This window comes from Xenopus laevis, chromosome 6L (assembly GCF_017654675.1).
Source record: "Xenopus laevis strain J_2021 chromosome 6L, Xenopus_laevis_v10.1, whole genome shotgun sequence".
Lineage (NCBI taxonomy): Eukaryota > Metazoa > Chordata > Amphibia > Anura > Pipidae > Xenopus > Xenopus laevis.
In genome coordinates this window covers 58,338,211-58,361,838 of record NC_054381.1, presented here as the reverse complement: position 1 = coordinate 58,361,838, position 23,628 = coordinate 58,338,211, and the positions used below count along the sequence as shown (strand labels likewise).

Here is a 23,628-nt window from a genome sequence, read left to right as displayed (position 1 = left end):
TCATAAAACTAATATTACAAATTGTGGGGATATAATTATACAGGTATGGGACCTGTTATCCAGAATGCTTAGGACCTGGGGATTTCCAGATAATGGATCTTCCTATAATTTTGATCTCCATACCTTAAATCTACTAGAAAATCATGTAAACATTAAGGGAGTTATTTATCAAAGTTTGAGTTAATTTGAAGTTTGAAGTTTTTTCCTGAATTTTCCTATAGCCGTCGGAGTTGAAATTCTTGTTCCCTCCAATTTTTTGAAAACATACCTCTATTATAACGTAATGTGGAAATGAGAGTTTTGGGCTCAATATCCATTTTTAGGAATGAGGACCACATTTCAGCTGCTCTTTGAAGAGATAAAACGTGTTGTGAATGAGGACTAAAGATGTGAGAGATGAATCAGGAATTGATGAAATTGTAAGTTGGATATATACAATTGATGGATGAAACCGCTTTCATCAATACTAGATTCATCTCTCAAATCTTCTTTAGGGCAGAGACACAAGTGGAGATTCCAGGAGATTTAGTCGCCCGGCCACAAACCGCCTCTTCGGGCGACTAATCTCCCCGAAATGCCTTCCCGACGGCTAGAATATAAATCACTGGCGGGATGGCCTTCGGAGCGATTTGTTTTCCTAAGTTGCATCATGAGGAAACTTCGGGTGACTTCGGAAAATAAAGTGCCATCCCGCCAGCGATTTAGATTCTAGCCGACAGGAAGGCAGTTCGGGGGGATTAGTCGCCCGAAGAAGAGGCGATTTGTCACAGGACGACTAATCTCCCTGTGTGTCTGTGCCCTAAGTCCTTCTTCACAACACTTTTTATCGCTTCAAAAAAAAAAAAAAAAAAAATATAATAAATAAATATATATATTGTGTTCTGCCTATCAGCAGCCAAAACTCTTGTGACATTGCTGAGAGGAGGAGACTGGCTGTATACTGCAGTGGTCTCTCCAGCAGCGCCGATTCGGACCTAAGCGCCGCCTGAGGCGGCTCCTGCAATGCCGCCCCCCCTCGCCGACTTACTTGTCGGGAGGGGAGGCAGGAACACTAATGCGGAGAGCGCAATTGCGCTCTCTCGCATTAGTAAAGCCGAATTTCCGGTTTAAAAACCGGAAATTCGGCTCTTAAAGGTGCAGGAGCGGCTTTTTGCCGCCCCTGGAAACCGCTTCGGCGTTGCCGCCTGAGGCGAGCGTCTCAGCTCGCCTCATTGGCGGCGCGCCCCTGCTCTCCAGAAGAAAAAAATCTGGTAGAACCGCAATACACGGTGGTTCTAACAGCTTCTGTTAAAATGAAAAAAAGTGATGTGCATACAGGAGGGGAGCCGGGTGGCCGCAAAAACTGCTAGGCGATTTCTCTGTCACAAATGCCCTGGGGGAACACTGTACTGTTTGGGGCCTATTTATCAAGCTGTGTAAATCATTGGAGAAAAACATCACCAGTGATGTTGCTTATGGCAACCAATCAGCAATCAGATTTCAATAGTCACCAGCAAGTTAGGAAACAAAAGCAAAGATTTGGTTGGTTGCTATGGGCAACATCACCGGTTATGTTTGTCTCCAGTGTTTTACACAGCATGATAAATAAGCCCCTTTTTACATGATTAATGCTGTGTGTGTGTAGCAGCTACACAAGCTGTTAGATTCTCAGTTACAAATACTAGTACAGCAAAAATAATTGTGGCAAATTTATGTTTAGATATTGGATCCGTTATCTGGAAACTTATTATCCAGAAAGCTCTGAAAGGTCGTCTCCCATAGAATCCATTTCATCCAAATTTCCTTTTCTCTGTAATAATAAAACAGTACATTGTACTTGATTCAAACTAAGATATAATTAATCCTTATTGGAAGCAAAAAAAAACCTATTGGGTTTATTTAATGTTTACATGATTTTCTAGTAGACTTACAATATGAAGATCCAAATTACAGAAAAGTTATCCAGATAACAGGTCCCATACCTATAAAGATATCGGAAAATGGAAGCCAGCATCCCTTCAGAAGAATATTGCTCAGCAACATGGCAGAATCAGTGAGAAATATGTTTTTTTATTAAAAATGTAAGCAATATTTCAGTGGGAATGGCACTATGATACAAATTCTATGATGATGATTTCTGCAACACTGCCACTGGGACGTTTTATACAAGTATTGTCGGACAACAGACCTGAAGACTAAAAGCTTAGAATGGAACTGATAAAATGTGAAATCATATTAGTTCAGGTATGGGACCTGTTATTCAGAATGCTCGGGATCAGGGGTTTTCCAGATAAGGGATCTTTCCGTAGAATCTACATTCTGCAGAAATTCCAGGCAAGAAGCACAGCAGGGGAACGGATTGGCCAGGTGCAGGCACACATACATTTTTACACTGATACACTATGGGCTAGATTTACTAAAGGGCGAAGAGGCTAATGCTAGGGACTTTTCGCCAGAGTTTCCAGCCGCAGGGACATCGGCAGTTTATTAACAGGCGCCAATTTGCTAGCGAAACAGACCGTCATTAGCCTTCATTCACACTATGTCCAGGCAACTTTTCGGTCTGACGAACGGACGTTACTATGCAAATTCTACTAAATGTCTACTGAAATGCGGATTTTACTGAACATTAACCCTTTCGCCAGAGTTGCCTTTGCCAACTGAGACCAGACAAAGTGCTATAAAGCAGCTAGATCTTCCTCAGTCTTCTGTCACTTACATCATATCCCGTGTGCTGAAAATGCATTAAAGTTCCAAAACCGCTGGTGACTTTTCCTTTTTACAGCGTGATTGGCTGCAAAAGTCCTAATCATATTTGGGGAACCAGTTTTTTTCCAGACATTTCCTAACATATGGAACATTAATTTTATGGTGGGCTCATTTGTAGGACATTATATTATTATATACATTACTTTATTAAGGTTCCCTGGACATGTGTAATATAAACCGGTAACTTAAACCATTTGCAGCAACACTTATAATAAAGACGTCCATACAACTATAAATTTACCGCCCTATGCGATTTGACCTAAGCGCAAGATCACTAGTGAAGTTTTGCTAGGCACAAATGAACGCTAGTGCATGTTCACCATGAAATGCTCACACAGCCGAAGTAACGAAGTTCGACGCCCGGGACAAAACGTTGTATTTTAGTGAAAGTGAATTAGCGTATTCGCAGCATATTTGCACCTGGGGTAGTGGTGTGATGTGTTTGGTAAATCTATGCATTTTGAACACAAGAACTGTTCAGTAGACCCCTGGCATTCATATTTAAGATGCTTTATGGTGGTACATTACCAAATGTGGGACATACAATGGGGTAAAATACAAGCTTTGTGCAGACTTTTTAAAAATCTCATAACAAAATGCTACGTTTAACATAGCTTTGCAGTTTGGTAGTTTGCAGTAGAAAGATGTATTTACCCATTCTGAAATCGTCACAATGTGTACTTCCTGAAAATATATAGTTTTCTAGGGTTTCCCTGCTGTAGCGTCAGCCATGAAAATGTATATGCATGTTTTCATTTTGGTGCCTCTGTTCGCTACATAGTTTGGTAAATCTATAACGGCATCAAAGTGTTCAGCGGACCCCTAGAAAGTGGAAGCCTTGAGTCGATTTCCAAGTATTTCATTAAAACCGCCAATTTTGGGAAAGTATTGCCTCCTTTCATGACTTTGGGTCTTTTCGCCGCTTCAGGACTTCAGTTTCGGCTGTTTTAGTGACGTCGGGTCTTTTCGCCACTTCTGCATTTCGGCTGTTCGGGACTTCGAGAGGAGCACGGCTTTGGTGCTGTCAAGGGGAGTCAGGCTCTTTCAAAAAGTTCAGCACTGCAGGCCCCCCTTCAGGCCCCGGTACACTTGTACCCCCCTGATGGCAGCCCTGTATATTTGTATGTGACATGACTCAAACAGAGCCAATACTTGCTTATTCCCAGCTCCTCCCATGATGCCCTGTTCACTTCTCCCACACTCCCCTTCCAGGCCCTCCTCACATCCCTTTCGCCCCTTTTTTCACCTCCATGCACACACTCCCTCATCTCCATGGAAACCAGAAGAGCAAGTGCAAGTGGCAAGTCATTTCTGCAGCTCAGAGAAGGCATGCCTGCTGCTCAGAGTCCAAAAGACTGCAACAGTCTGCCATACTGAACAAGTTGTGAGTACATTTGTTGCTGCATGTAATGTTCCCTCAAGTGTTTCTTTTACAAGAGTAACAATCAGCCACATAATAGAAGTGGTATAAAGATCCAGGTTGTGAGTCTCCGCACTGTAATGAGGAGCAAGTTGGGAAATTGTCCGGATCCAGTGAGAGCTGATTGGACCTACAACTCTATCTTACTTATCTTTTACAGTCAAGAAGACACAACAGAAACCTTAGAAAATGCACAGAATGGGCAAGGCTGGGTTTTTTTCATATCTATTTAATATCTAAAGTTGTAGCCTGACAAATGAAAAGTACAGAAAATACAGAAGTTCAAGTATATTTTATTTGAGGTGGGACATGTACCTGAATAACATTATTGCCAAACGTTCCTAGGTACAAAATACATTGCAACTGGCAAAGGAAAGTCGTTGCGTTATGGTCAGATCACTATAAATTACTGTTACAGTACTCGGTAACTCAGAACTTCAGCTTCCCACATTTTTCTTCCCCTCTTTGTATCTAAAATTGCGAGTAAGAAATTCCTGAAGAAGGTAAGGCATGGGTTTCATAAGGAGGTAGCTAGAATCAGGGGATTTCCATTTCTCTCTCAATACCCACATATTTCAGCGCATCTGCTTGGCTGTATCTGCAGGAGAGAAAGAGACCAGGAACATTTCAGTATCAGGAGAAGAATTCATAAAACGGACAGGAAAGTGTTGTACAAGGGTGAGAGCGAACAAAATGTGCACATGATATTACGACTCTGGGGAACATTATTTGAAATGTGATTCAGAATTAAGCTGGGCATCCGCTCATAGGGCAACGTCGCCAAACAAGTGGATCTTTCTCCGATATGCCGAACTTGAGGTTGTCAATATTGGGCTGATCCAATCCTAGGTCTCTACAACTGGATCACAACCATGGGAATACAGGCAGTTGGTGCAAGGACCATGTCAATGAATCATTGCAGTCCTCGCTCCGCCAGGATTTTTAAACCTGTCCGATACATGCCTGATTTTTGGTCAGATATTGGCCAGGGAAGCCAGTTGGAGGGCCCCATACATGGGCCAATAAGCTGCTGACAACATTTAGGCCTGTATTTGGCCTCCTTCAGAATGTGAATAGGCTAATAGGGCTTACATTATATAAGGTAACTTACACCAAATTTTTGTAATCGTTTTTTTAAAGGTAAACTATGGGTTTTTAATCATTTCTAGCAGCTGGTCAACTCCATAATATGTTTTAGATCGAGTGCGGGCGACTTATTCCCGTGTTTTATGTACAAAAGAGAGAGATTCAAAGGGATAATCCAGGGAAATAAACAGGGATGTTAGTACAACAGCAGCAGAGGTATCTCTATTTAAATTGCCTTTTGTATCTAGTGTTTGTACTTGAACATGCTGCCGGAGTAACCATCACTATTCTCATGGAATCACAAGAAGTTTTTATCAGTTAAAGTAGTAAAATGTTATTAAACTCTTTTTAAAGGGGTTGGTTCAACCTTTGAGTTAACTTTTAGTATCATATACCGAGTGATATTCTGAGACAAGTTGCAATTGGGTTTCATTTTTTTAAACTAACTCAAAAGCCAGAAATATTTAGCTTTTTATTCAGCAGCTCTCCATTTTGTAATTTCAGCAATCAGCAAATTCCCCTAGCAACCACGCATTGATTTGAATAAGAGACTGGAATATGAATAGGAGAGGCCTGAATAGAAAGATGAGTAATAAAAAAAAAATAGCAATAACAATAAATGTTACAGAGCATTTGTTTTTAGACAGGGTCAGTGACCCCAATTTGAAAGCTAAAAAAAAGTCAGAAAAAGGCAAATTAAAAAAATATTTATATTGAAGACCAATTGAAAAGCTGCTTCAAATTGGCCATTCTACAACGATACTAAAAGTTAACTTAAAGGAGAACCATCCCTTTGACTGTATTTCAACTACGCAGACAAGGGGACTGAAAGGTAGTAACAATCAGCGAGGTTTAATACGAAGGATAGAAACACTGATTAAGAAGGTGTAGAGAACAGCCGAAGTGACGTTTCGGTCCACACAGGGACCGAGAAAGGTCCCTATGTGGACCGAAACAAGTCGGCTTGCATGTAATTTCACAATACAACTTCAAGCATTCTACAAGTTATCTCGGTGTTGCTGGTCTTGTTTTTGCTGCCCAAAGGGTAAGTAAAATAAATATTTGCCTAATTAATAGAAAAAAATAATTATTTCCAATAAACTTTTATTTAAAATGTTCAGTGCTTTTAAAGTTATTCATAAAAACAATTGCTATTGAAAGCAGCATTTGCTTAACTTCTTGCTACTTTTTAAACAATGTTGCAAAAGTCTTTGTTCCCCAGCAAAGACAGGTCTGTTAATCAGCTGCCTTGTATCAACAGTCTCAGCCATCAGGACAGAAAATAGAAAGGGACAAACACTGCTTTCAATAGCAATACATATACAAAAAAAAAAAAAAAAAAATATGTAGTGAAAATATATATATATATATATATATATATATATATATATATATATATATATATATATATATATATATATATATATATATATATATATATATATATATATTGCAAAGTTGCTTAGAATTGTTTTCTTTTATTAGGTAAAATATTATTTTTGGGGTTGACTTGCCCTTTAAGCAAAACCATTTTCCTACAACACACGGCAAGCAGAATATTTGAGGAAGCAAATAAAAACTCTCACCTGTAATCAAAGAAGAGTTCTTCACCCGTCTGAATGGCTCTCTTCGCAAAAATCCCTATTCTATGGTCTCCGTTAACCATCATTACTAAAGAGAGAGGAGCAAATCATTAATCAAAACTATTTCTTTACTTAGTCTCATATAAAACCATAAAAAAAGAAAAATAAGAGATTCCCAAATTAGATTACAATGAGCTGAGTGAAGCATTTTAAGAAGGCTATGATAACACTAAAGCCCTGAACTTCAGACAACGGACCCCTTGTTGGCATTTCTGCAAGATTTCATTCAAATGTCAAGAAATAATCGTATGATATGATAATTTAGTTTTTTGGATTTATGGTGCATATTTTAACAGGGCTATGAGAGCTTGCCCAGCAGCAATCCCACATTTACAGAGTTACCCCCAGTCCTCCTCGCCTGCGTCCATTCCCAACACACATGCCAAGAATGGGGGAAGTTTTGCAATAAATCAACATAAACTTCCCTGTTCTTAAAGTTGTTGGGTTCAACACATGCAAATAGCTGAAAGCTTGGAAAGGGCATACTGAAGTATTCCTGATAAAACATGAAATGGGCCCTATATTTTTAACACAACAAACCCAAGAGACAAATCATTTCAATTCTTACCTTTTGCATAGCAGTTTGGATTCACAGAATGGTTTGCAAATCGGATTTTGTTGCCTTTTCGTGTTGCATCTACCACAAAATCTTTAAAAAAAAAAGGGGGGGGGGAGTGGGGATACATTATTATTTAGAGCTTGATCTCAAATATTCACCATTATGCATACAATAAAGTTTGAAAACAGTTATTTGCGTACAACTTCCTTTGATACATTCTTCTATCTTCTGACTATCCCCCTTAAATAGACCGTAAACTCCATTTAGAGATAGGTTGGTGGAATGTGCACTCCATCTGCACAGAATCACTATAATAAACCCTTAGAAAAGGACATATTGCTGGCGAGATCATGTACCATTGTTCAAGTTGAAGAGGAAGCTACACATGTATTTATCATACACTTTCCCTCTTCGATCAGCTTCATCCTGGGATATGATCTGAAATGAAAGGACAAATCAAGAGAAGTTAATAGTAAACATTATCTGTTAAATTAAAACTACAGCTCTACTACAGTAGAGAATATTCCTTGGATTTCTGTGCTCTTAAATTGTACAAGGATCAAATTGTGGCAGATTTTGGCTGGCCATATATGTCCAGATCTAGACAAACAGTTTAATCCAGTTTAATGTTCAGCATGATAGTGGAATCCCTGTCAGATCACAGCTAGTCTGTCCAGACATATAATCTGCCTATGGGATGTGGATAGGTCATCAGCATATGTGAAAGTAAAGGTGGCATACACAGGCCGATAAAAGCTGCAGACAGACCGTGTCGGCATCTTATTGGCCCGTGTATGCGGCCCCCTGACGGGCTTCCCCGATCGAGATCTGGCCGGGAAAAATCCCGTCAGATAGCGGCCGCATCTATTCGTTGATGCGGTTCCGCGATCGGACCGCGATCCGTTAGGATCCGATCGTTGGGCCCTATATTGCCCACCTCGAGGTGGGCACAACGGGGAGAGATCCGCTCGTTTGGCAACATCGCCAATCTCTCCCTGTATGGCCACCTTAGGACAGGCTGTAGCTCCTCCAACTGTCAGATGCATTCATTGAATAATTGGATAACCGTCATGCCCATGCCTGGAAATCAACCCTTAAAACTAATGGCTATAGACTATGCGTCAGAAAAGAGGAGGTAGCATCTGCCGAACGGCAAATATAAAGTCTTTCAATGTTTGGTGATGTTCATTCGTACAGATGAAAAGCTATTTTCAGATACTATTGTCTGAGAGAAAATTTCCAGTCGGTGACAAAACATTCTGTCAGTCATTGCCCGAAAAGTTGGGCTGCACTGTTCTGCTGAATCCAAACAAGGATCAGTAATTGTAGTTTCCCGTTCGGTAGTACTAAAGGTTTAAACCCTTGCCGCCTTCATTTTATCCCTTTAACAAAAGGAAAAAAAAAGCTGCAGGTGTTTTTCCAGAAACAGCTACACCTTTCAGCAAGTGTATTTCTGTAATGAATGCCGAAAAACCATATGGACGGAGTGGAAGCATTCTTCACATATACTGCCACTGCATTAGAGAAGAGAATACACGTTATTGAACTCACCTCTCCACAGTACTCAGAGATGAACTCGTTTTTCTGTACAGTGTCGTTGATGAAGATCCCCCAGCCAGCAACATCAGAAGGAGCCAAAAGCAAATGCTAAGGAAAGAAAGGAAAATTTGTTGTCAATACAAAAAACTATTTGTAAAATACATTCTATAAAGTGCAGTGCCAGTAATTAAAAGGGCAACAAATGGAGTATCCTCCTCGAGTCAGTGGAGATATTCACAATGCCTGCATCACAGTTAAGATTAAGATTCTACAAAACAGATACTTGGCTCTGTGAACATAATAGAAGCTCAAGAGTCACTAAATTTCATCTATGACAAAATGCGAAGGGAGAGGAACAACAAAAGACTTAACAAGGCCTGCTTTCAGATAGTTATATGTCTAATGATTACTCTGAGAGGAATATTAGGGCAGCCATAACACCCATAAATGCACAACTAGGTTAAGACGGACTGTCAGAGCACACGTCACATGACTGGGGGCAGCTGGGAAACTAACAATATGCATAGCCCCTTGTCAGATTTCAAAATTAAATATGAAAAATCTGTTTGCTCTTTTGAGAAATGGATTTCAGTGCAGAATTTTACTGGAGCAGCACTATTAACTGATGTATTTAAAAAAAATAAAAAAATTTGAGACAGTGTCTTACTAGATTTCTCTGGGATGCACGACCCATATTTAGCTATGTTGTTAATTCCCACAGGATCTCGTTGGCTATTTTTTTTTTTGCTTTTTCGATATTAAGTACAACCAAAATGTTAGCACTAAAGAGACTACAGAAAGCAAATCAAACCCCCCCCCCACATTTAAGATGATGCTCATAATTAACAAACCTTCTTGGAACCGCGCTGAATGCTGCAGTTCTTGCAGGACACATTCTTACTGTCCCAGTGATCAGCAGCCCCACAAGTCAAGCACAGGTCTGGGTCACACTCCCGTACAGCCAGGTAGCAAGGGCACTGCTTGGTATTGCACTGTGCTTTACAGCGGCATCCAGGAAACCGGTTTTGGCCTTTAAAAACACATTTTACATGGCATGAATAACAAATAGGACAGGCTTTCTCAGACACGAATAAAAGCAGGAAAGGGGCCTCTCACCTTAAATAAAGCGTCCATCTGTGCAAGCTTTGGTAAAGCCTAAGCATCATGCTAGCTAAAGAACTTGCCTAGGCAGCATCCAAAATAGGTTTTAATCTCTCCCCATATACCCACATATATATATTTTTTGGGCATTTGCCTCAAAAAGCAGCAATTCTTTATTTCATTTATGCAGATTTAAGGTGACAGGTCAATTTCATGGCAAAAAAACAAAAAACAAAAACATTTTGCATGTGGTGCTGAAATGCACAACAACATGGCTACCCAGCTTTAACGAGAGAAGCATGTTTAATGAGATGATTTAAAGAAAGTGATTGACTTGCTGACTTAAGAATGTAGATGGGATTTGTATGTTTTACACTGGACAGTAAAAGCTTTCCTAGGGACAGAGTATTGACTTCTGCCTCTGAGGTAGTCGATGTGGATATTTATTGTATATGGTGCAAAGTGACTTGTCAGCATGAAAAGATAAATTACGAGGCATTATTTACCAGGAAACAATATACCACATGGTCCTTGGAGCATTTTTTATGTATATAATTTCTGTTAAAAGCTCGTTCATAGGGTCCAAATGCAACTTGCGCAGCCAGAAGGCAGGCAGACAACCCTTGTAAGATATTATCCTAAAGCAGTCAGTCTGCTTAGGCTTCCGTCACTGACTAGAATTTCAGAGAGATAAAGAGAGGACATAACATAAGAACTCACGTGTATTATATTATTGTCTCACATACATATTTTATTGTTTATGGCCTTTATTGAAAGATGAACGGAAGTGGGACAGCATTATAGCTCTCGATGCATGTACAGACACATCCTTTAGTAGAAGAAAACTCCAGATTGCCAATTGAATTACATCAGAACCTGAACTAGAGAAAGGCAGGAACACACTTTATATAAATCAGTGACAACAATTAAGAAATTGAAGTGTTAAGCCCTTCATAACTTGACAGCAAAATGAGTGTGTTCTTGAACTTTTTTTTTTTTCTTTAATGCAAATTTAAATTTCTGTTAAGTATCCTGGTCTCGGCAACATCTCTCTACATGCGGCTTTGTGTCTGTTTTTTAATTGACGTTTAGGCCCAACATACTGGCGTGTGCCCTTCCTGCGTGGATATATTACAGCGGTCTTTTAAAATAACCGACTCCAGCACAAAGCTGCAAGCAGACAGAAAGATTTCTAGGAGGAGGAGTTGATATACCAAAGAGTAGCTGGATTATTTCAGAAATGGTACAGAATTTTGGAAAGCTTTTTCAATGACGTCAAGCTTATATCAAACCATTTTAGCAATGGATTCCCTTTAACAGAGCCAACCTAAAGGCTGCTGTGCAGGTGACGCAGGGATTAACGGAATATGAAAGCGGCTTCCTCAGTGAGACACTGCTCTGCTTCCATGTTATTATGGAGCGTTGGTGAAATCTGCAAGAAAAGCGGCTTCCCCTTTGTTTTTTTTGAGCTCATGCTAAGTATTGAGTCTAAGCACTAATCAGATATGGATTTCATGCTTTCAGCGCAGCTGAGCTCTAGGGCATCATCTTCCACCACTTTGTATTCTTTCAGGACTCAACGCCAACACAAAGCCTGCGGAAGCATGTGCAGTTGGGCCAAGTCAGGAATCGGCTTCAACTGTGCACGCTCAAATCGGTGTTGGGTCTGAAAAGTACACAAAGATGGTGCCCTGGAGCTCTGCTGTGCTACTCAGCATTTTAGGTTTAGATTTTCTCTTTAAGGTTTTTTTTTTTAACTAATAAACAGTGCGTATAGGGAGAGGAGAAGGGGGGCAATGCCAGGCAGTTAAAGGAGAAACAAACCCTTAATAAAAAAAACCCTACCCCCTACCCTACATATACCCCCTCCCCCCAGCCTAGCTGCCCCCCTGAGAAAATGCCCCTAACTCTTTACTTACCCCACCATGCAGATTCTGTCCAGTGGAGTTCAGGGGCACCATCTTTAGTCGCTTTGGTAATAATCGAAATGAGACTGGCGACTCAGCAATTTTTGCGAGTTTCGGCTCATGTGCAGTTGTCACAAAACAGAAAATGGCTCCAACTACACATGTGCCAATTCGCCAGTCTCATTTTGAACATTACCGAAGAGAAGAAGATGGCACCTGTGAACTCTGCTGGACAGAATCTGCATGGAGGGGTAAGTAAAGCGTTAGGGACATTTGCCCAGGGAGGAGGAGTAGCTAGTCTGGGGGGGGGGGGAGAAAGGAGGGGGGTCTATGTAGGGTAGGGTTTTTTTTATTGTTAAGGGTTTTCTCTTTTAAGAGGGGGGGGTTGTTTGGTATGGGGGGGGGGGTTTAGTTCTCCTTTAAGGATAACCAATATATTGTATATGTTGGTTCTTAGAGGCACCACCATCAAGTGCCTGAACATACTAGACACGCATTGAAATAGATGAAAGGAAAAAGGACCTTAGTGTAAGGGTTAACGCCTAAGCACTTGCATCTAGTTCGACCTATGCTTCTCATCTCCCCCCCCCAACCCCTCCAAATTCATCTTGCAATTTAACCTTGGCCAAAACAACATGATTTATCTAGAGCAGCAAATCAGGTCATGAAAATCCAACCCTCACACAAACCTTGCCCCTTCCCCATCCACTGCTCTGATATGCCCTAAAGTGTAGGAATACCTGACCTGTAATCTAATCTGATAATTGGACAATGATTTTCACTTCCTGTTTTCTGGTGTTTCTATTCTCTTTTGTCAAATTGTAAAAATGTATGCTCATAAATGATTACAGTTCTAAACAAAGGATTACACTTTGTACAGGTCTATGACTAGGTCACTAAGAAGGACTAAGTTCCAGACAAGTGCAGGCTGTACATAGGAAAAGTATGTGCAGGCTGGTTTGCCACTATCTATGCCTGCAATATTCTCAACTAGTTTCTCCGCTTAAACTCACTCATCACAATTACATTCACAAGCTACAAATACAATTACTCCTGTGAAAGGAAAAGGATATTGAAAGTCTTGCAAAGAAACAAATATTATTTGCTGACTGCATTAACCAAGGTATCTATGCGGTCTACTGCTAGTTACAGTATTAAGAAATAAATTAATTGGGTGCAAAGTATACAATGGATAAATAGAACCGTGCCATTCTCGTGTTCATAGTTGCTTAAGGTCAAAGATTCTTGGCACTGCAGGTTTCAGGATATTAGAAGTCATAATGACGGATCTGTTTGGAAAGTAGACCTGGATAGTTTTGTTTGTTTTATGATTGTACAAGGCTTAGCCAGGTCTTTCCATACCATTGGGTCACTCTTCAGTGCAATAGGCAAACACAAATAAGAATCAAGGCTGGCTAAGTACATATCTGCAAGATACATGTTTTAACTGGGAAAATACAAGTGACTTACATTCAGAGCTGCACTGGCAGAACTTCTCACAAAAGTTCTGGGCTATGACACAGGGGCATGAGCTGTCACAGGGCTGGCGGGGGTGATCACACGGCTGGTAATTGTAAACATGGTTTGAAGAACCATCTGAAAAGAAATAAATGAAATTGCAACACTGTGAACAAAGGGTAATTTAATATATAATGTAATACAGATACGATGGACTATTTGAATAAAAGAATAAAAAAACCACTAACAAGCATGTTAGCAACAAAGAAGTATACTAACCGAGTACTATAACAAAATAACCCATGTAGCTCCAGTTATTTCATGGAAAGCTAGTTATTAAACAAGTTGTTGTGATCTCCAGATATCCATTTAGAAATTGATGCATGGGACAACAGACACACCTCATTCCACAGATTGAAAGAAAAAGTGATATTCTGACAAACCATTTCCCAACATCAAAGTGTAATGATTTGTCAGAGTTTCATGGATTCATTTCAGTCTGTAGAAAGGTGTATGTCTGTTTTGGGTTATAGTTTCCTTACTAGCACTAAGGGTACACTGAGCAGATCATATGCTTTCCTCTGCCTGCCTCTGCTTTTCCGTGTAGCCCTTTTGACAGGCTGAGCGTCGGCCTGTATGGAGCAACGAACAGTTTGGCATTCGCAATTCCATGCCACTAGTGTGTAGCTCTACTACACAAAGGAGCAGGTGTCAACAGATCCACATTCAAAACGCAGGCATAGAAAAGCAGACAAACTGCTTTGTGGGCCCCCTGCTCAAAGCCAACTAGCCCTGCTGGGTTCCATTTGGAAGCATATCTGCCTTATCTGTAAAGGCTCTCATTTCTCATTTCCTGAACATGATTTCTATAGCAACAGCACAGTTCACCTATCACCATAAAAGCTGCTTGGGGCATTCAGGGGTTGCAATTAGAAGCCTACAAAACATCAAAAATAGAAGGCGCACACTCCCTAATAAAAAATCAAAAACTACAAAAAGTAAATATATGCGAGGTGCTAATCCTATAGGAGGCTACCCATCTGTAGTTTCCAAAAAATCATGCATGAAAACAGAAAATAAGGAATGCACACTCTGTAAATGAATAAAAACAAATTTTATTCCATGCTAGTTACCCCACATGGCAACAGCATGTCGCCCTACGCGTTTCGACCTACAGAGGTCTTCATCAGGGGCACAAAAATCAAAAAAAAAAAGGCAGGCCTGCCTTTTTTTTGGATTTTTGTGCACCTGATGAAGACCTCTGTAGGTCGAAACGCGTAGGGCGACATGCTGTTGCCATGTGGGGTAACTAGCATGGAATAAAATTTGTTTTTATTCATTTACAGAGTGTGCAATTAGAAGCCTAGGCATAGTATTGTGCCTCCTATTGGAAAAATGGATAAGCAATTACTTAGGCATTTAAAACGAAATACATATTCCTAGGTCGAAATTGATGACAAAGAATCTCTTTGTTCAGACACAGTAAATTACTTCCTTTGAATAATTTATTAGTTGTTTATTAATTAGAAAATATATTATTTGAGTTTTTTTATCTTTATACAAAAACATTTCATGTGTTTAGGATTATCAAATTTCATATATATATATACATTGATTACTAATATGTTATACATTATTGAATTTTATATACACACATCAGTTGCTAATATTGTTCTTCCAAGATTAGAACTGTTATTGTATGTTAAAAATGCGACTTGCGGAGGTAATAGCAAATTGGCTCATTAATCAATGTCTCTGAATCAAACCAATAATCGCAAGTTCTTGCATGTCCGCAAATGTCTTTTGCTGGCAGCTATTAGGCTTGGGAGTATTTTTAAATTATGTAACTTTTCATTTCCGCTTTTGTTGCAATATAGTTATAGCTACGAGGACAAACAGTGAAACAATGTATTCTGGAGCTTTACATATCAAACCGCTTCCATCGTTGCACACAACGGCTCTCCGGCTTGAACAGCTGCGGTCTAAGTTTTTAGCCGCTTTAATATTCCACATTCATTCATTGGTGTTCATTCATACTCTACCACCACGGCATATCTGCAATGCTTTCTCACGTAGGGGCAATATGTAGAAAGTCCCGTGCCAGTCTGTCCGTTCTAGTGCCAGATAATCAGGTGACCTCTTTTTCTCCTCCCCCCTTTGCCAGATTTTTTGTGGATTATCATGAATGCTAACTTTTCCAAATTGCCAATGCGCATTGGCCATATTTGTAATTGATGTTTATATATGAAATTTGATAATACTTAACACATGAAGTTTTTTAATGTTTTAGTATAAAGATAAAAAACCTCAAATAATATTTTCTAATGAATAAACAACTAATAAATTATTCAAATGGAGTTATTTACTGTGTGCGAACAAAGATTATTTTTTTATCAATTTCTCGTTAATTTAAAATGATCTCACACACCACCTTTAAAATGAGTTAATGTAATCTTCATATGTTATACAGAAGAGTATGCAGCCATTAATATAAAATTATAAACATATTCCTAGGTCCCAAGATAGGAAAATGGCTCTGCTTGTGAGTATTTATCAATGGGTGAAAGTTTACCATTTAATACATACTGTACGTACAAAATCTCATAGAAATGAATGGAGAGAGGTGAATTTTCACGCTAGTGGACTGGTCTCTAACTTCACTCTTTGATAAATATACCCCTAAGAGCCTTATGAGGACCTCAAAGGTAATTTTTATTCCTCCCCCAGCCTACTTGAAACTAGACTAATTTTTTTGTGGGAAATTTTGGGACAGCACTGGTCAAGTAAAATGAAAGTGAAGGACTCATTTTACTCGCACAATGCATTTGAATTGATGTATATTATTATTAAAAAAAATGAGTCCTAAATGTCTGGTGGGTTGCTAATGGTGCCGCAGTTTAGTGTCAATGGGGCCCATCAGATTTAGTGTTACCATGAAACAATAATTTGTCAACACAGCTCGGGTAGTTAAAACAATTAATAGGCCACATACTTAATGATCAAAATAATTTGATCTGCTCTTCTAAGGTTCTGCTCTTCAATTGCTTCCTAAGAAGAAAGCAACTATACCCCCAATCTATCAGAACAAATCTATACAATCCTCATATCACCAGCACAAGGCATTATCCTCATTACTAGAGAAGAGTAAGTGAAAAGACAATATCAAATATAAACATATATGAAAAGTCCCTTGGAGTCCAATAATATCATGTAAGTCTCTGTATAACAGAAAATTTAGAGAAAAACTTTTCTTTCGGAGATTTTGTTCCATAAGAACAGTAAGGCTACCAATACTGCATCACTGTGAACCTCTGCACAGGAATATATATTGCCATTAGGATTGGATTGCTGAACCTTGTGCATGTAGGGAGCAACAGAAAATGAAAACAAAATGTCAAACCTTTTTTCAGTTGTATTTTCCTGCAGTGTGCTGCCCAAAGCCTGTAAGGATACAATATAATTAGTTACAGAATACATACGAAAGTCAGCTTGGAAACACAATCAGTTCAAGACAACAGGGTTCATTGACAAGGAAGATCATTAGTTATGTAGAATAGGCTTCATGCAAAGGAAACCCTCCCCCCCTAAAGATCTATTAGAACCGACAGTCAATCAAAATCTGATTTTACACAGCTCAGCGTAGTACAATGTTTTAGGCATGGAATTATTCATGATGAGCAAATAATCAGAGGTATTATCAGTGGCTTAAAATAACGCCACCCAGACTCCCTTAAAGGAGACATTTAGGATAAATTAAAAAACCCTAATTTTGTAGGCAATTATGAGTAATATATGGTGTTGCTTTTACATGGTGCTAAAAATTTAAATTATCTTTAAAATAGCCACTTTATTGGAGCTCCCTATAGATGTTCACTGGTCAGTGTTTCAAATGAGGGGTGGGCGTGTGCTAACGGTCCCTGCCAGAAGCACAGTAGGAGGGGGATAGCCAATTACAGCCCTGCAAAGATGGGATTTAGTTCCCTATCAAGTCCTGTTAGCTGCTGATTGGTTCCTGTCCTACAGTGCAGTGAGCTGAGTGGCCACCAGCTCCCCTGTAAAGCCTGGGAATTTAGGAAGCAGGAAGTGGAAGAGAAGGGAGGGATTATTAGGGTTTTTGCAAAAATTCAATAAAACACTACTTTTAGTACACAATTCTTATCTATCTATATCTAAATGAGTTTAACAAACTGGTACATTCTTATTTTTTACATGTCTCCTTTAAACTCATTTTTGGAATAACCTAATATTTTGGTATATAGTTATGGCTGTGTTAATTAGAGCAGTTTAATACTACACCTTTCAAATTCATTCCTCAGTAACACGACAAAAGTATTAAACTAAAAGCCAGACCTGTGTTTCCTCTTTTTCTTTCTCGGAGGAGTGTCAACATCCTCAGCAATGACAGGAGAAATAATACTGGATTCCTTTACTCTAAACTCATAGACCTGCAGAAGATATTTATAGTGATTAATAACTCACTGTAGATTATACTTTCAAATACCACTTGATAATGAAGTCACTTGTGTATATACAATTTCTCTAGGAACAAAAAAGCTGCCGTAATTGTAGTATTGTCGCTTGATAAAGGGACAGGGTGGTCCGAAACTTTGCCCTGTTTGAAATGCTTTGACACAATAAATTTCAGGCTTGTGCAAATCTACAGTGTGCTGCTGATATCTGCTTTAACTGGATTACTTGACCCTGAAGCAGGCGTGGGTCCTTCAGTACAGCACCTGGTACCACAAAAGGTATTTATTCAGGGTTTTAAGCTCTCCACCTCTGATACAGTAATTGTCGTATAACACGATCACAGAGGGACTGACCGTTCACTTTAGTCATATTAGTCGGATGATAGTAAAAATCTGTTGATTTGGCAGCCTTATTGTAATAACTCACTTGCCGGCATGTCTTGGTACCAATCAATCTTGCAATTGCACAGAAGTTGTCATAATAGGTTCCAATTAGCACTCGAAATAGGGAGGCCTCAGCACCACTCCATTCCACATTTTCAGGTGGCTCGATATTTGGCTTCATTTTTATTGGTGTCTGGCAGCGGGAGTTTGCTTCTGTTGAGAGGTACACAATGGAACAAGAGCAGGTAAGAGGGACACTGCAGAGAACTATGATTGTTTCCCTGCAGAGCAGTTAGGGACAGTCTGAAGTTTCCTATCCTCTGCAGTCAGAGCAAGTTAAACGAAGGGGGTATTTCACTGCTTACAATTAGGTTTCTACAGGGATAACATTATCTCATTACAGAATTTTATTTTCTAGAACCCCCCTGAAGTTCCCATGGTAAAACCTTAGCGCTACAAATATGTGAAAATAATAATACAAAATGTCTCAAACAGAAACCCTAGCACCGGCATATAAAAATGTGTTTGGCCACTATCATACAAGCCTGTTCACGGTTCTGTTTTCAAGCTGACTATTAACAGATTTGCATTCATTTACAAAAATGAAGCATAATGAAATAATTGGTGTCCTTTAAACTGCAGTTCACGCATATAAAAAACAAAAAGGTTTTGGAACTGTTAATCTAAGTCTAAGTGCATGGAAGGTTGCTAGTTGCCATGTTATCATAATTAAGACATATCATTATTATTATAAAGTGCTGTACAATGGTGCGTCTGTCCATTCTTAAAGGAACAGTAACACCAAAAAATTAAAGCGCTTTACAGTAATTAACATATAATATACAGTTAACATGCACTCATAAAAGCCGTGTGTTTGCTTCAGAAAGATGACTATAGTTTATATAAACAAGCTGCTGTGTAGCCTTTGGGGCAGCCATTCAAGCTGGAAAAAAGGAGAAAAGGCAGAGGTTACATAGCATATAACCAATGAAATGCCATTGTATTTGACAGGGCTTATCTATCTGTTATGTGCTATGTAACCTGTGCCTTTTCTCTTTTTTCTAGCTTGAATGGCTGCTCCCATGGCTACACAGCAGCATGTTTATATAAACTATAGTAGTCTTCTGAGGCAAACATGCCAGTTGTACCAGTGCAGAGGAACAGTACATAATATTTTAATTACTTTGATACACTTTCAGTTTTTGGGGTTACTGTTCCTTTAGGAGAAGGAGAAGCAAACCCAAAAGTTAAAAAAACCGTACCCTACATAGACACCCCTCCCTCCAGCCTAAGTGTTACCCCGGGAAAATGACCCTTTTTACTTACCCCTCGGTGCAGATTCAGGCATCGGGGTTCACGGGCGCTATCTTCAGCCGCTTTGGTAATCTTCAGAATGAGACCGGCACTTCGGCAATTTTCATGAGTTTTGGCACATGCGCAGTTGTCGCGAACCAGAAAATTGCTCCAACTGTGCATGTGCCGCCGGTCTCGCTCCGAAGAGAAGATGGCTGCCGTGAACTCAGCTGGATAGAATCTGCACGGAGGGGTTAATAATGCTTAGGAGCATTTGCACATGGTAACACTGGGGTGGGGGGTCTATGTAGGTGAGGGGGTAGGGTTTATTTAACTTTTGGTTCGGCTTCTCCTTTACATCAGAGCACATACCTGATGGTAATCTGTTAGGCATACATACCAGAAGAGCTGGAGGTCTCATCTTTTTTCTCTTCCTCCTCCTTATCATTGCTTTCCCCGCCAGTTTCCGTGCCAGCTTCTCTGTCGCTATCCGTGTCCTTGGCTTCTGACACATTTACAGTTGGTGTGCTTGGCCTGCTGGTGTTGTTGGGAAGTCTACCTCTTCGGCGACCACTAGGGCGCTTTGGTGGTGTCTTTATTCTTTCTGCTGTCAAAGCTGCAGCAAACTCCCGTGCTCCTTCCTTCAATACAGGTTTGACAGCATTTTTTCTCAAAACCATAATGTTAAGGTCCATCACAAACAAAAACACACACACACTACAAGACAAGTTAAGTTTACATCTTCATAATACACTTTTTTCATAAACTGCAACCTCTTTAAGACAGAGAGGCCCTTTCAGTGATGCTATAAATACGTAGTATAAATCTGTTTAACAGTATTGTGTGCCGACTAGTGCTTAAACCCTACAGTGGACTGAGGGAGGGGGGTTTGTTGCTCTTTTCTCATTGCTTGGTGTTTTCCGTCTTGGCAAATTGCAGTCTTGTCAGAAGAAAGTTGTGCAAAGGAGAAATGTGTTTACAAAATCAAGTTATAATAATCTTTCAACAAAACTGGCAACAATGCCCTCTCAAAATCACATTTTAACTTTAGCCTGGACTGAAACTCTACAAAAAATACATCTGTTTATATTATTCCAGAGAAAATAAGCTTTACATACAGCTGTATTGCTCATTCTAGTGATCACTGGGGAAAATAAGATTTTCTCAAAACACTTTGTGCCTACAAATTCCCAGGAGATAAGATAGTAGCATGCCAAATAAATGTCTTTCACAAACAGCCAGGAAACCACTACAGGTCTGAGGTGAAGAACCACATTACATAACGCCATGACTATTTAGGTTCTGGGGGGGGAAACTATTTTAAACCATTCACAACACAATTAGGCCACAAAAGGAACTACTATATAAAGACGGGAGTCATGAACTCGGAAAAAACAACAACTGGAATAGAGAAAAGTATGACAAGTCCAAAGAACCCCATAAAACAGTTTATCACATTTGTTTCCCTGTAACAAAAAAGCAAGGAAATTCTTTAGCTTGGGACTTTCGAGACATTAAGGATGCAAATAAGGGCACATATTTTTTTAAATATATATTATAAAGATAATTTGATTCAGCCTTTGCTCACAATGGTGAAAACAGCAGAAGGGTTATTAATCGGTGCTTCAACCAATTCTCCTGTTTTCTCCTATAAATACATCATTTGACCTGTAATTTTGTTGCAGTGCAGTAGAAAATAAAAGGGAAAATGGAATCAGGAAGCACACGTCATTGACAGTGTTAGTAGTTTGGTTCATGTATACCTGGTAAAAGATATCTAGAATGCCCAGTAGCTCTGGGACAAATTGAAACAACAAAAACACCTGAAGTACAGGTACGGCACCTATTATCTACTAAAAAAATCATTTAAATATTAATTAAACCCAATAGACTGGTTTTGCTTCCAATAAGGATCAATCATATCTTAGTTTGGATCAGATGCAAACTATGGTTTTATTATTACACAGAAAAAAAATTATATTTTTTAACAAATTGAATAATTTGATTAAAATGGGAGTCTATTGGAAATGGCCTTCCTATAATTTCTGGATAACGAGTTTCCGAATAGCGGATCCCACACAAAACATTTACAAATGCAGTGATTTCATTGAGCATCATTAATCCAAACAAAATGAATTCCAACCAACATACCAAAAGCTGGTAGCAGTGTGGTCCACAAGGTTTTCCATCATTTGCCGCTTCATTGTTCTTCCTTTTGTAAGTATTAGGAGTGGCATGAAACGCTGTTTAACAAAAACAAACATGGAAAAGAATGTAACAAATAAAATATTAAGGAATATGTATACAGGATCCTCATCAACATGACGCTACAACTGCAACGTAGTAGAATATTTATACAAATGATCTCCACAAGCAAAAAGGCAAAAACTTGGCAGAAAAAAAAATGGAATGAAATTGAAAAAATAAAATACTGATCACTATGGAAAGGACATAAGACAATGTAGTTCCAAAGTCAAGCCAGTTTAAAAATTCCATAATACACAGCCAATTAAAAGGGCACAAACTCAGATGTTTAAATTCACCAAAATGCAATTTGTGGTCGGTTGATAAATTGTTATTTGAAATTTCTTGTTTTTAGTAACCCAGATATTTGCCATTTTAGCAATAGCTAGCTTCAAAAGTAAATGGAGTGTTTTGATTAAACATAAATATGAAAATACTTACGGTGCAAAAAACAATCATACTTAAAACATCGCCTACAAAACAGGGTATGGAATGAGTGAAGACTCTGCTCTCGTTGTACAGATTTTGCATTTGGCCCATCTATATTTGGGGTGCACTCTGGTGGAAGTGCCCCTGGAAGTTGCTGTTCTGTTAATTCCTTGTATCTGGAAAATAAAAAGGCCTATTCGTTTCTGAAGTACTAGATTGTGAATAACTGACAATAATAAAGCAAACAGACTGCATTTTTGTCAGTGCTTATGCCCCATGATGGTATCTTGTTAGGGTGAACGCTCTGGCCACAAAGCCTGAAAGTATGCATTTTCAAGTATAATCGCTCTATTATAAGAGGAATATTGGCAGAGAATTGCTGAGCTCAAAGCTGGAAGCAACTTATCACAGAGACCTTTAACACTTCACGCTGCCTAACCCCTGACATTTATATCAATGTCAATATCAGTTCAACAAGTGAAAAGAATCATCACAATGAATACAAAAATGGAACAGGTGATTCATGACAAGATTTCAATATATTAGCAAAATATAAATCACTTAATTGCAGTCACCAGTATGGAGCTGTTAACGGCTCATCAAAGGGAAAATATATTCCCCTTTTTGAGCCCATTTAGTCAGGCTCATGTTAAAAATAAAAAAAAGAACAGAAACAGCCTAAACTGCCAGAAATAAACGCATGTTTTGGTTTGATTTACACAAACATACAGGATTCCACTAAGAAACCATTTATCCTGTACCTGACGTGAACGTACAATATCCTCACCATTCAGAGGATGTTACTCCATATGATCTGTTCAGTCAGGGGCATACATTTGTCCGACAGCCGTCTAGGCTCATGTTAAAAAGTATGGTGTATTTTTCTTTGTATGCCAAGAATTTGGTCAAGTGAACAAAGATTAGAAAAAGTGCCCATGATTGTTTGCAATTATATCCAATTAGTTATAGCAGAGGTATGAATGAAGTCAGTGTAAATTGATTTAAAGAGAATTTTTCCTAAGAGAAAAGGAAACGAACATTATTTATGGCACTGCATTTTAACTTTATGAATTTGTGGATTGAAAAATAGGGGATCGATTGACCTCAATCTGTTTATTAAGGAATTAATCTAATTAATTGGGAATTGGTTTGTTTAAAAATTTTGCACTGCACTTAAGTCCTACGAACTGGGAGTTAATTGATTGTTTATTGGAGCCAGTTTTTAATTCATGCACTTGCACTTTAGTTCTATGAATTTGGAGCTAATGTTTGGATACATAAGGCAATAATTCTCAGCACTCTTCTCACAGTTAATTAATTCAATTGATCAGTAGTTAAGTATCAATTA

The 23,628-nt window shown here is 39.0% G+C and overlaps 1 protein-coding gene across 4 annotated transcripts in view; it reads right to left on the bottom strand.

The window, feature by feature from the left end:
• Window positions 1-4,381: 4,381 nt before the first annotated feature.
• Window positions 4,382-23,628, bottom strand: part of ezh2.L (enhancer of zeste 2 polycomb repressive complex 2 subunit L homeolog) — a 53,086-nt gene continuing 33,839 nt past the window's right edge. For 3 of the 4 annotated variants that reach the window (XM_018266394.2, XM_018266393.2, XM_041565356.1), the window contains 13 exons: window positions 22,293-22,456; window positions 21,759-21,850; window positions 20,008-20,248; window positions 18,358-18,527; window positions 17,812-17,906; window positions 16,862-16,902; window positions 13,474-13,599; window positions 9,847-10,025; window positions 9,008-9,103; window positions 7,813-7,894; window positions 7,466-7,546; window positions 6,841-6,925; window positions 4,442-4,766 (listed from right to left, as the gene is read on the bottom strand). In XM_018266394.2, coding sequence (XP_018121883.1) covers window positions 4,706-4,766; window positions 6,841-6,925; window positions 7,466-7,546; window positions 7,813-7,894; window positions 9,008-9,103; window positions 9,847-10,025; window positions 13,474-13,599; window positions 16,862-16,902; window positions 17,812-17,906; window positions 18,358-18,527; window positions 20,008-20,248; window positions 21,759-21,850; window positions 22,293-22,456 — 1,513 coding nt within the window. In that variant the 3' untranslated portion in view covers window positions 4,442-4,705. 4 annotated transcript variants of the gene reach the window in all.